Source organism: Geotrypetes seraphini, chromosome 16 (assembly GCF_902459505.1).
Source record: "Geotrypetes seraphini chromosome 16, aGeoSer1.1, whole genome shotgun sequence".
NCBI classification, from domain to species: domain Eukaryota; kingdom Metazoa; phylum Chordata; class Amphibia; order Gymnophiona; family Dermophiidae; genus Geotrypetes; species Geotrypetes seraphini.
The window spans coordinates 25,359,683-25,373,679 of NC_047099.1; the positions used below are offsets into that span (position 1 = coordinate 25,359,683).

The 13,997-nt window shown below is 45.8% G+C and overlaps 1 protein-coding gene across 2 annotated transcripts in view; it reads left to right on the forward strand.

Annotated features, from left to right (window-relative positions):
- Window positions 1-12,970, forward strand: part of SNX27 (sorting nexin 27) — a 47,104-nt gene extending 34,134 nt beyond the window's left edge. Inside the window, exons 10-14 of one of the 2 annotated variants that reach the window (XM_033924153.1) lie at window positions 486-614; window positions 7,736-7,795; window positions 7,941-8,003; window positions 10,325-10,384; window positions 10,484-12,970. In XM_033924153.1, the coding sequence (XP_033780044.1) occupies window positions 486-614; window positions 7,736-7,795; window positions 7,941-8,003; window positions 10,325-10,372 (300 nt within the window). In that variant the 3' untranslated portion in view covers window positions 10,373-10,384; window positions 10,484-12,970. Of the gene's footprint in view, window positions 1-485; window positions 615-7,735; window positions 7,796-7,940; window positions 8,004-10,324 lie in introns of both variants that reach the window. The other variant, XM_033924152.1, reaches the window with a different exon arrangement.
- The last annotated feature ends 1,027 nt before the right edge of the window (window positions 12,971-13,997 follow it).

The following is a 13,997-nucleotide window of genomic DNA, read 5'->3' on the forward strand; positions in this document are numbered from 1 at the left end:
TGGTGTGGGTGGGGTGGGGGGTCACTCTTAGTACTGGGGTCATAGAAAAAAAACAGGCAGCCCTGTCTGCTTTTTAGGGTTGGGTTTTCCGATCCGATTCTGGCATGCAAAATTAAGGCATCAGTCAGATGGCTGGTTTTAATAGAAATAATCTGCTTGCCAGAATCAGAGAATGATCGATTATAGGGAAAACCATGTGGTGAGCTGATTTGTGCATCAGGTTGGCAGAAACGATCAGTCGGTAAACTGGTCAAACTGGTTTAGCGACGATAGTTAGATGATCAGAGGCTTTTGTGCATCTAGGCCTCTATCTCCTGAAACCAGCATGTACCCATTCTGTCCCTTCATTCCCTCTAGGCCTTTTCTCTCTCCCCTCTCCCCCCCTCCATCCATCACTTTGTTTGCTCTATTCCCTCCTGCTTTCCGTTATCCCAGACCAACTCTGGGTCTCCAGTGTGCTCTGACTTTCTCCCCTTCGTGTCTAGAACCAGGTGATAGCCTTTGAGTGGGATGAAATGCAACGATGGGACACGGATGAGGAGGGCATGGCCTTCTGCTTTGAGTACGCTCGAGGAGAGAAGAAACCACGCTGGGTGAAAATCTTCACTCCTTATGTAAGTGACTGTTCTTGTGAGGTTTCACTGCAGCTCCTATGGTCGAGTGTTTCCTAATTGAAAGCTTCTCTTCATTTTTGTCTGTTTCTGTACAATACAATTAACAAGTCTGTTGGTAAAATTCAGTCTCCACTGCTGGTCCTGCCTGAATTTGATGGCAGCGGGTGACTCGAGTGCTGAATGAGATCAACTCAAAACCTGTCCTCCACCATTAGGGCCGGGCTGGCCCAACCAGTAGGCAAGTCTAGGCAGTCGCCAGGGGTAGCAAAAGCAGCTGCAGTCAAGAAACCAATAGGTCCTGACAGTAAGTTTGTAAATATAATTGAAGACTTCCTTATCCTCCTTTGTAAGAAACGCCTCTAAATTTTCCACAACCAATCAGCGTCTTTTTTTTTTTTTTTTTCATAAGGTCACTGAAAAAATCATATCCTGTGCTAACATCTCAATAGGATCTTCGCTAGTACAACGAATGAATGATTAACTTTTCCCATGATAAGATATTTGATTAGAGGGGAAAAGGGGTGGGATTTTATTTCTGATTATTACATAATATATCAATATTTGAATGAATTCACAATAAAGATGATTTTATGTATTATTGAATTGGGAGGGAGGGATGGGGGATTATTACATTTAATAAGAATGATATAAATTTAGATTTCTTACATAATATTTAATATTATAGAATACTAATTTCCTAATGAAATGTTAAATTTGATGCTAATATGTGAGTTAATCAAGTGTGTATCTTTAAGTTTTATATGAGTTTAATTGATACACTTGTTGTAACATACAAAAATGAATAAAGAATTAAAAAAAAAAAAAAAAGAAACCAATAGGTCCTGACAGCCAGACAAACCAAAAGAACCATCAGAGCCTATTTTACTTTGTCAAAACAAAAAGTGTAATCTTTAAAAGTATGCTGTCCAATTATGCATTATCCTAGGACAAGCAGGCAGCATATTCCCACACATGGGTGACGTCACCGACGGAGCCCCGCAGCGGACAGCCTCGAAAGCAAACTTGCTTGAAGATCTCGATCTTTTGAGCACTGTACCGCGCATGCGCACGTGCCTTCCCGCCCGAACTAGGGGTCGCATCTCCTGAGAGGATCCTCAGTTCGTTTAATTCCGCGGAGACAAGAAGACACGTTTTTCTACATCTCTGCAGCATTGCCTTCTCTTCACCGCGGCAGTTTCTTTTCTTTCAGTTAAGTTCGGTCGCTGTGCTCTCCTATTTCTTTTTCATTTTCTTTTCTTAAAAAAAAATAAAAATAAAAAAGTTTCAATTGTTTCTTTGATTTCGTGTCCGGCCGGTGAGCCTTGGGCCTAGGCCCATTTGCTCCTTTCGTTCGACACGGACTTTATTTTTTCCATGTCCCGGCCTGTTACCGGGTTCAAACGTTGTCGCCAGTGTAATCGTGTGATTTCGGTCACCGATCCCCACTGCCACTGTCTACAGTGCCTGGGTCCCACTCATTCCCCAGAAGATTGTCACCGTTGTTTCACTCTTACTCCACGGGCTTTTTGACGCCGGTGCGCTCAATTTTTTCAACTTTTCGGAGCATGGAGCAACCTTCGGATTCTGCTTCGACCTCGGCGGCTGCCCCGGTCTCGAAGGCTTCGACTCCGACGACATCGACGACTACGGTCTCGAAGGCTTCGACCCAGGCTCCGGCTGGAGCTTCGGTCTCGAAGGCCTCAACCTTCCCTGCTTCGGTTCCCTCGAAGACGGTGCCATCTGCGAAGTCTTCTATGGGGGGTAAGTCTCCGGGTTCTCTTTCAGGTACCGTACCCAAGAAGCCACCAGACTCCTCTGCACATCCATCTTCCAAGCGTACCTCCAAGATAAGGGAATACTCACCTTCGAGGTCGCCCTCTTCGGAGCGTACTGCTGCACCTACGAGGTCAGAATCTTCTGTCTCGGTGCCGATGCTGGAGGACATGCTGAAATCTATACTCACCACTCAGATTTCCTCCTTAGTGGCTCAATTGGTCCCGTCCTCGACCTTGCCTCGGACTGATCAGCCTGTCACACAACCAGAGCTTCCAGTATCTCGAGGCCGATCTAGGACACCGAAGAAAATTTCTTCGTCTGATTCTTCTCCAGACTCGCCTCCTCCGAAGCACCGGTCGAAGCATTCGAGACCTATTGCTCCCAAGCTTCGGAGGGAGTCTTCGGCATTGGATACCGAGACTTCTCTGCCTCATTCTTCGAAGCAGAAGCACAGATCTCGACACCATCGCGCATCGACTCGAAGTCCTTCTCGACCGAAGACTCCACCATCGAAGCCACCCCGTCGAGACAGTTCACCACAGACCTCGACTCATTCTGAACCACGTACACCTGGTACTTCTCCATCCAGGAGCCTGAAGAGAAAACATTCTCTTACTCCACCTCACAGTACAGCTTCTTCTGTGACTCTACGTCTAGACTCAGAACCACTTTCACCATATTCTAGAGAGGCTTCTCCCTCATACTCAGCTCTTCCTAAATCTCGCAGTGTATCTCCTGAGGAAGCGTCTGATTCCAAATCCATTTCTTTTGCCAAATTTATTTTTGATATGGGACAAGCTCTCAAACTGGATCTTCATTCAGATTCTAAATATACTCCTGAATATTTAGCAGATATGGAGCTTCCTCATCCACCGAAAGAGTCCCTCAGATTACCTATGACTCCTGTTCTGAAACAAACCTTTGTTCGTAATATGGAGACTCCTTATTCCATCACTGCCATTCCATCTAAATTGGAATCCCGTTATCAAACAGTTCCATGTAAAGGTTATGAAAAGTCTCAACTATCTCATCAATCCCTGGTAGTAGAATCCTCTTTAAAGAAAGCACATCCTTCCAAAATCTATGCTTCAGTTCCTCCAGGTAGAGAAGGTCGTACCATGGATAAGTTTGGTCGCCGTTTATACCAAAACTCTATGATGGCAAATAGAGTTCTTAATTACAGCTACATCTTTACGTCCTACTTCAACCATTTTCTGAAGATTTTACCATCTTTTTACCCGGATATCTCTACCACTTGTCTTTCAGAATTTAAACTCATCCTTAAGACTCTTTCTCAATTACGACTCTTCATGTTACAAGCCTCATATGATGCATTTGAACTCTCGTCTCGAGTATCGGCCTTTGCTGTAGCCATGCGTCGTTTAGCATGGTTACGTATTGTGGACATGGATCCCAACCTTCAAGATAGATTGGCAAATCTACCTTGTCAGGGAAATGAATTATTTGATGACTTCATTGAGGCAGCTACCAAGCGTCTTTCAGAACATGAACGCTCTTTTGCTTCCCTCATTCGACCAAAACCTAAACCTGCACCAACTAGAGGTTTCAAACAGACTCCACGTCGTTATCCTCAGAAAACGACTCCTGCTTTTTCAAGACCTCCTCCTCGTCGTCCTCCTCAACAACAGCGACAACAAAAATCTCAGCCTCCTGCTGCCACCAAGCCTGCTCAGTCTTTTTGACAATCTCAATATGAGCATTCAAATTTCTCTGTTTCCAAATTCTCCCCTCCCCATAGGGGGTCGCCTTTCCACATTTTATCACCAGTGGGAGCTCATTACATCAGATCTCTGGGTGCTTACCATCCTACGAGAGGGATACTCTCTTCGGCTCCTTCAGGTGCCTCCAGATCGCCATCCAAGAGAGTGTCCTTCCAATCAGTCGCATCTTCCCCTTCTTCTCCAAGAAGCTCGAGCTCTGCTTCTCCTACGAGCTGTGGAGGAAGTTCCTCTTTCCCAAAGGAACTTGGGATTCTACTCCCATTATTTTCTAGTTCCCAAAAAGACGGGGGATTTGCGACCGATCCTGGATCTCAGAGCTCTCAACAAATATCTAGTCAAAGAGAAATTTCGAATGCTCACACTGCCAACTTTATATTCCTTAATGGACCAAGGGGATTGGATGTGTTCCCTCGATCTCAAAGAGGCGTATACTCATATCCCTATTCATCCAGCATTTCGCAAGTACCTCAGATTCCAAGTAGGAAGCCTTCATCTGCAGTACCGAGTTCTCCCCTTCGGATTGGCTTCTTCTCCCAGGGTTTTCACAAAATGTCTCGTGGTCGTGGCTGCAGCTCTTCGCAACCAGGGTCTGCAAGTATTTCCATACCTAGACGACTGGCTCATCAAGGCTCCCTCTTTTTCAGGGGTTATTGCAGCGACCCAACAGACTATTCTTTTTCTACAAAGTTTGGGATTTCACATCAACTTTCCCAAATCTCAGTTGACTCCTTCTCAGTCTCTCCAATTCATAGGAGCAACTCTGGACACTATCAATCTGAGAGCATATCTTCCACAACCACGTCAGGCCGCCCTGCTTCAGATTTCTCAACAATTCTTCCAACTTTCAACTGTTCCAGCACGAAAGATGATGGTTCTGCTCAGTCACATGGCTTCTACAGTTCATGTGATTCCTTTTGCCAGACTTCACCTTCGTATTCCTCAATGGACACTGGCATCCCAATGGCAGCAATCAGTGGATCCACCAACTCGACTGATTTCCATAACTCCTTCATTGCGGAAGTCTCTCCGTTGGTGGATGCTCTCTTTAAATCTTTCCAGAGGCTTGCTGTTCCACCCTCTTCCTCATCAGAAAGTCCTCACAACCGACTCATCAATGTACGCATGGGGAGCTCATGTGGACGGTCTTCGCACTCAGGGTCTCTGGACTCAAGCAGACCGTCGGTGTCATATCAATCTATTGGAACTCAGAGCGATATTCTATGCTCTCAAAGCTTTTCAACATCTCCTTCACGACATGGTGATTCTTGTACGTACCGACAACCAGGTAGCAATGTATTATGTCAACAAACAGGGAGGTACGGGCTCTCACTCCCTCTGTCAAGAAGCTCTGAAATTGTGGCATTGGGCAATTCTTCACAACATCTTCCTCAGAGCTGTTTACATTCAGGGTCAACACAATTATTTGGCGGACAAATTGAGTCGTCTTCTACAGCCTCACGAATGGACACTCAATTCTCCTACTCTTCGCCAAATCTTTGCCCGTTGGGGAACTCCACAGATAGATCTGTTTGCGTCACCTCTCAACTTCAAACTGCCTCAATTTTGCTCCCGCATCTATGCCCCTCAACGTCTCGAAGCGGATGCGTTTCTACTGGACTGGAGGAATCAGTTCCTTTATGCTTTTCCTCCATTTCCTCTGATTCTCAAGACTCTAGTCAAACTGAAGTCAGAACATGCCACCATGATTCTGATAGCTCCTCGGTGGCCCATACAACCTTGGTTCTCCCTTCTACTTCAACTCAGCACCAGGGAGCCTCTTCTTCTACCAGTTTTTCCCTCTCTACTCACGCAGAGTCAAGGATCCTTGCTTCATCCCAATCTGCAGTCTCTACATTTAACAGCTTGGTACCTTTCTGCATAACAGACTTTTCTCAATTCTCTCCGTCTGTTCAAGATATCTTACTTGCTTCCAGAAAACCATCAACTAGACAATGTTATGGCCAGAAGTGGACTAGATTCTCTGCTTGGTGTTCTACACGTCACTTGCCACCCAGATCTTCCTCCTTGACATCCGTTCTGGACTACTTACTTCATTTATCACAATCTGGACTTCAAACTACATCTATTCGAGTCCATCTTAGTGCTATAGCTGCTTTTCATCAGCCTTTGGATGGAAAACCCCTTTCTGCACATCCTATCATTTCTCGCTTTATGAAAGGACTTCTCAATCTCCATCCACCGCTTAAACCACCTCCAGTGGTTTGGGATCTCAATGTTGTTTTAGCTCAACTTATGAAACCTCCTTTTGAACCGCTTGACAAAGCCCACCTCAAGTATCTCACTTGGAAAGCTGTGTTTTTGATTGCTCTCACTTCTGCTCGCAGAGTCAGTGAGCTACAAGCTTTAGTTGCAGATCCACCCTTCACAGTTTTTCACCATGACAAGGTGGTCCTCCGTACTCATCCTAAATTCTTACCTAAAGTTGTTTCAGAATTTCACATCAATCAGTCTATTGTTCTACCTGTGTTTTTTCCAAAACCTCATTCTCATCCTGGAAAAGCTGCTCTTCATACCTTGGACTGTAAACGTGCTTTGGCTTTCTACCTCCAATGCACTCAACTTCACAGAACATCTCCTCAACTTTTCATCTCATTTGATCCAAACAAGTTGGGACGTCCTATATCAAAACGCACAATCTCCAACTGGATGGCTGCTTGTATTTCTTTCTGCTACACTCAGGCTGGTCTTCCTCTGCAAGGTCGAGTGACGGGCCACAAAGTTAGAGCTATGGCGGCATCTGTAGCTTTCCTTCGATCAACTCCTATTGAGGAAATCTGCAAAGCTGCCACTTGGTCCTCGGTTCATACTTTCACCTCTCATTATTGTCTGGATTCCTTTTCCAGGAGGGATGGCCACTTTGGCCAATCTGTTTTGCAAAATCTTTTTTCGTAAATTGCCAACTTCCCTCCATCCCTTTTTACTTAGCTTGGAGGTCACCCATGTGTGGGAATATGCTGCCTGCTTGTCCTGGGATAAAGCACAGTTACTTACCGTAACAGTTGTTATCCAGAGACAGCAGGTAGATATTCCCACAACCCTCCCACCTCCCCTGGTAGGCTTCTTGGCTAGGTATCTGAACTGAGGATCCTCTCAGGAGATGCGCCCCCTAGTTCGGGCGGGAAGGCACGTGCACATGCGCGGTACAGTGCTCGAAAGATCGAGATCTTCAAGCAAGTTTGCTTTCGAGGCTGTCCGCTGCGGGGCTCCGTCGGTGACGTCACCCATGTGTGGGAATATCTGCCTGCTGTCCCTGGATAACAACTGTTACGGTAAGTAACTGTGCTTTTTTGTAGAGTTGAATTATTAAAGTCTTGCAGAGAGGAGCTGACAGGCTAGAAATATGAAAATTGAGAGGGGAAGCAGAAGGCTGAAGGTTTGCCTAGGCCAGTACTCTTGCACCTGTAAGAAATGGGGAAAATTTACCTTATCTGTTCGCCTGGGCTAGGTCGGTCGTTGTGGGTTTTTTTGTGCCTCTTTTTACTTTTTTACTCTACGCGTGCATCTGTGGGAGACTGCTGGCAGTAGCTTCACTCCTTTGGGATTCTGGGACTGATGTATGCGTTTCTCTCGGTCTCTCTGCAGTTCAACTACATGCATGAGTGCTTTGAGAGGGTGTTCTGTGAGCTGAAGTGGAGGAAAGAGGTGAGGCTTGCTTCTGACTAGTGGTAATACTGCAACCAGGCTCCGCAGTGTGGTGCAGCTCATCACGGTAAAATTGAATGAGATCTGCAGTGAGCAGCACAGTATCTTGGTATGTATAATGTTTTTAGCTGTTTTTCTTGAGCAGATAGAAGAGGAAGCAACAGACAAGGATAACAAGAACTGCAGGAATGACCATATGTGCAGCAAGGTAAGCTCAGGAAAGGAGTGGGAAAGTTATATTAGGTCTGCTTGTTGCTGTATTACAGAGCTGGGTCGGTGTTTTGAATTGCTGGCTTCAGTTCTCATAGTTGATATGAATTGGAGAGACTGATATTTCCCTAGCCATGACTAGCTCAGCTACAGGGCCTCCCCAGCAGCAAATTTGGGGGAAAGCATCTCTAAATAAGACTCAGTGCAGCCAGCTCAAGCCTTGCCATGTTTTACCCTCCCAAAACAGGAAGTTAGAAGAGACAGGACATGGCAAGCCTTTAATATATTTGGACATCTCAAGACCGAGTGCCAGCTGCATTGAGCCTTGTTACAGATGCTGACTGCTGTGCCAGTGCTGCCCAAAAAGGGAAGGGAGGATGCTGACTATCTTGGGAGTTGGGAGGGCAAGGAAGAGAATGAGGGAGATGCTTTTATGTCTTGGGGAGGGGAGGGAAGAGAATGAGGGAGAAGTTGGATATCTCGGAAGTGGGGAGGGCGTAGGGAAGAGAACGAGGGAGAAACTAGATATCTTGGGAATGGAGGGGGTAGGGAAGAGAGCAAAGGAGAAGCTTGACATCTTGAGAGGGAAGGGAGGAAAGGGAATGAGGCTGTGCATATCGGGAGGGAGGGGTTAAGGAAGAGAACAAGGGAAAAGTTGGATGTCTCAGAAGTGGGTAGGGGATAGGGAAGAGAATGAGGGCGAAGCCTAGATATCTTGGGAGTGAGGGGTAGGGAAGGAAACAAGGACATCTTGGAAGGGAAAGGGGAGGAAAGGGAGCCCCCCCCCTCCTGTTCCATCTATGAAGATGTTTTAATGTGTTTTGTTGATGTTGGAGGTATCATACTAAGGCCCAGATGCACAATGCTCCGATGCCACAGTAAAAAAAATACCGTGGTGGGAACAATTTTTTCTTTGGGTGATGCTCAGCACAAATAGCATGCAAATTATATGCATGATATTTATGCAGAGCAGGGGAAGAAGGCTGCTAAAATGGTGCGTGGTCTTCGTCATAAGGCGTATGGGGACAGACTTAAAGATCTCAAACTGTATACTTTGGAGGAAAGGCGAGAGAGGGGAAATATGATAGAGACATTTAAATACCTACGTGGCGTAAATGCGCATGAGTCGAGTTGAGTCTCATTTGAAAGGAAGCTCGAATGAGAGGGGCATAGGATGAAGTTAAGAGGTGATAGGCTCAGGAATCTAAGGAAATACTTTTTTACAGTAAGGGTGGCAGATGCGCGGAATAGTCTCCCAATAGAGGTGATGGAGACAGAGTCTGTGTCTGATTTCAAGAAAGCATGGGATAGGCGCATGGGATCTCTTAGAGGAAGAGATAATGGTTACTGCAGATGGGCAGACTGGATGGCCATTTGGCCTTTATCTGCCATCATGTTTCTCACTATGCCCGTTGCCTGCTCAGAAGAGCAATTGCTAGGCACAGCTCCTCCCTGCCATCCCTCCTATCAAAATTTAAAAAGTCCACAGCTTGCCATCAGCTGACTGCGGAAGGGGAAGCCCCGATTAGCTTAGCCAACAGGACTCCCTGAAGCCACGGCTTTGGGGAGTCCTGCCAGCTTAGTTGATTGGGACTTCCCCTGCCGCAGTCAGCTGAACCAGCAGGAAAAGCCCCGATTCCTTCCTCCCTCTCACCCACTGATAGCCCCCCATTCCCACTAAGCCTGACACAATCCTACAACCCCTGCACCTTTGGATGAAAAATTGGCAGGCGTGATGCTCATTCCCTCTTGCCAATAGGGCCACCTATTCAAAATGGTGGCCCTTCCCCCCTGCCGGTGCATCTGACATAGCTGATCAGGGCTTCCCCTGCTGCCATAGATATTTTTTTTTTGGGGGGGGGCACAGCTGTTGTGCATGTGTTCTGTCTCTGTATTATGCACTCGCACAACATACGAATAGCAGCTCCAGAGGTGTCTGAAAATTTCCACACTGATTATTTGGTACTGGGGAGTGTGTGCCATTTAGTGCATCACAAGGAGAGCTTATTAGAATATTAATGAGCTCCTTGAAATGCATTTGCATAAGGTTCTCCGTGGCTGCTATGATGATTGGTAGCAGCCACAGAGAACCTTGCAAGGAAACCCTTTGTGCATCGGGGCCTAAATTGGTGTATATTGTTACTTGAATATATTCTAATCACATATTGTCTTTGTTCGTGTTATTCTTGCTGCCTTGGGTGAATTTCTTCACAAAGGTGGTAAATAAATCCTACTAAATGAATAAGACAAGACAATTTTTAGATACTTTATTTTGATTTGCTGTAAGAGCTGGTCTTTCTCGATTTTCTTCTCTTTCAGAACATCTTTCAATTGGTGAGATCGCAGCAGCGGGACACCACAGCCTAGGCCCAGGCTTTGGCGAGTGTAACAATTAACACTTAAAGAGAAGCATTGTATTAAAAGCCCAAAACTAAATAATAATAATAATAATGGCATTTGTGACTTTCCTGTTTCCAGAGAGCAGCAGAGTGCGGGCAGGGGGAGAAGTGAGCTGAGCTGAGGGCCCGTGGTGGGTGATCTGCTTCGGACAAGACTCTCATTCCGTTTGTACAAGTGGAGATTGAACACTACATCCATTTGCACTAATGTCTAGAAATGGATCTAGAGACATGGATCTGAGTGCATTTAGTTTGGAATGTCATTTGGATGTCATTCCTTTTTTACACTTCCATCCCTTCTTTTCTTTCAAGTGTTGAACGTACCTCTCCTTCTTGAAGGACACCAAGGTTTACAGCCTTTTTTTGTGTGCTGCTTTTTTTTTTTTTTTTGCGCTGAAGAGCGGGAGAGAGGGCTGACTCTCTGTCCTTTCCCCTGAGCTTTTTCCTGGTAATGCATCATACTGCTCTTTGCCTGCACAGGGTGCATGAAAATCCATGTCTGCGCTGGCAGCCCACAGAAACCGTTCCCTCCAGTGAGGTGTGAATGTTGGGAGCCCAGAACAAATAGCCACTTTTTGGAGAGTATTGCATGGTTTATTGAAGCTGGCACCGAGGGCTAGAGGCTGTGTTGTGCATTAGGTAAGCTCTTGGGAGGGAGATGTGCTGCTTATACAGTAACTGGAGCCCCTTACGGAAATCAAGGTATCTATTTCCATATCTTCCCCCTCTCCCATCCAGAGCTGCCTCCATGAATTGTGCTCCTGGAGCATGAGGCACTCTTCTGCCGTGCTGTCCATTCATTGCCAGGAAGAGGTGGATGTGGAGATTCAGAAATGACCAGCTGCTTTGTGGAGTGTGACTTCCAAATTCTTCTCTTAACTTGACTGCTTGTGCTGCTGCTGTCTTGCTTTGGGAGATGGTTTGAAGGCGGGTTTTGTGCTGGCAGAGAGGGAGATGTTTGGCATTAATTGTAGAGAAGAATGACAACAGGGCATGAGATGAGCTGATGTTGAAGGACTCGGGTGCTTTGCACACAGTGGGTGTTTGGGGTTCTCTGGAGATGAGCAAGAGCAATGCAGATATACTTGGTGCCTTCAGCAGCTGTGTGGTTCTGTGTGCTGGAGAAGTGTTTGGTTTTAAATTTAGCTGGTTTGACAGCTGCTCAAGCTCCCCAGGAACCCTACTTTCCAAGTTCGAGGTCAGAGAGTGGTGCTGGTGGCTTGCTGGGAAGGGGGACTCCAGGGCTCAGAGTGATGCTCATGTTTTTGTAAGAGATCTGGGAGCCTTTGTCCTCCTGTTTCAGGTGCTCGAATCCCTCGCGTCTATTACAGTGTTCAGTGACGCGGCTCCATGGCTCACGTCCCAGAAATCCGAAAGGAGGGTATGTGAAATGTCATTAATGAGGTGAGAGCTTTGGTACAGATTGCTGAATTTAATCTAGAGAAGTATGTAAAAATGGAATGAGATTTTACAAACAGCAAATACAGTGATGCTCAAATTCATCACTCGGCAGTATAAAGTTCCTGGCGGCAGATTCAGGAGTCTCTTGCTCTCACGCACTGGCTGATGGACGGCTTCTCACACCTGTTGCGCTAAGATGGTATGCGATTGGCTGACCTCTAGGGGAGAGTGCGTCAGGGCTGTGCTTTGCACAGCCGCTGTTAAGCAGCAATTGAGTAGAGTTCTGGCTGCCTGTATATGATATTGAACCCCCTATGTACTGCATTGGCAGGTTTCTCGTAGTGTGCCGTAGAGATGAGAAGTGCTGTGCTTTGTGGGGAGGGGGAAAGAGTTGAAGCACTGAATTTTAGGGATATCTGCGAGATGTACATGAACAGTGAAAGTGACAGCGTGGGCCACACGTAGGAGCTGGTACCTGGGGAGCTGTGGCACTGAAGTGCATTGGATATTGTCCACAAGCTTTATGGAACCAGGACAGGTTAGCTCTTGCTAAACTGAAGCAGTCTGACTTTCACACCTTGTACTATCATTTCTCTATGTCTGTAATACCAGCCTTTCCTTGTAGACTGTTAGACTGACACTGCTTCTCTCAGCCGTCCCTAAACCCGGGGAGGTACTGGCCTTTGCAAAACGTCCATTTACAGCCCAGGAAGAGCCCTTGACCAAGCACGTCTGCCTGGGAGAGGACAATGGCAGAGCTTAAGAGCAATAATAACCAAGGAAAAAAGGAATTTGGATGGAGGAGGGGGTGTGAGGAGTGTCTGGCCTTGAATTTCTCCAGCTTTCCTTATGTAACATGGAACCGAGCCCCTTCCAGCACATGAGCTGTTTTAGCCCGTCTGTGCCATACACACTTTTTGTTTGTTTGTTTCTTTTAATTTATTTCAGAGGACTCTAATTGTATTTCACTGCAAAACACCTGTATTTTTCTTTTTGTTTTTGTGATTTAAGACATGTTGGATAAAAACAGGAAAAAAAGCCCTTTTTGCTAACAGTGTTCAGTTTCTTGTTCTTTAGAGCTAACTACTCAGATATTGTTCGGTAATGTCACTTAGTGTAATTAATTGTAACATATTCTTTTAAATAAATAGATTTATTGATACTACCTTTTGTGTCTGTGTTTCTGGGTTTTAACTGCATTTTTTCATCCTCATAGCTGTAGCTCTGTGATACCTTTATACATGTTAAAAAAAAAAGAGCTGTAAAAATGCAAAGGGATATCAATTACTTGTACCTTTTGTAAGTTATTTGCTTCATAAACTGGTTATAGACTCCTGAAGAAAGTATAGTCCGCTATACCGAAACGTTTGCAGTGTATAGACCAGGGGTAGGGAACTCCGGTCCTCAAAAGCCATATTCCAGTCGGGTTTTCAGGATTTCTCCAATGAATATGCATGAGATCTATTTGCATGCACTGCTTTCAATGCATATTCATTGGGGAAATCCTGAAAGCCCGACTGGAATACGGCTCTCAAGGACTGGAGTTCCCTACCCCTGGTATAGACGTTCTCTGCAGAATTGTACCTTTTCTTTCCACTAATAAAGATTTTATTTGTAAACATCCCGATTGACCCACTTGTTCTGTTGATCTTAACCCCAGGATCGATTTTAAAAAAACTCTGTGAATCTGAGTTTCGAGATTGCAACCGAGACCATGACTGACTGGCTGAAGGTCGGGGGTGGGGGGGGTCCATAGTAGGCGTTAGGCATTAACCTCACGCTTCTGTGTTGTTGAAGGCATGTACAGGCGTTCATTTTGCGTGTTAATCGGTGGAGCTACTGTAAATATCTTTTCATCTGTAAACCAGATGAAGCTGGTGCTCCAGGTACTTGGTCAAAAGCTGCTTGCGCCGTTTCAGGTGTGTGTCTTCGTTGTGTAAAGTTAACTCTTGGGCACAACGCTTTTTAAGACACTTAAATTTGAGATCATCGTGATTTCTCCTAACCACCGTTGTCTGGCTTATTCCTGCTTCTCTTGCTATTTGGCAAGTTGTTCAGTGTGCTTGCGGCATGCCTTCCTGACTCAGTACAAGATCGCGTACAACGTCGGTGCGTTCTTGTGTGCGAATCGAGCGCGGTCGGCCGCTGCCTGGCTTAAGATCCACAGTGCCCATTGCTCGGATCTTGCGTAC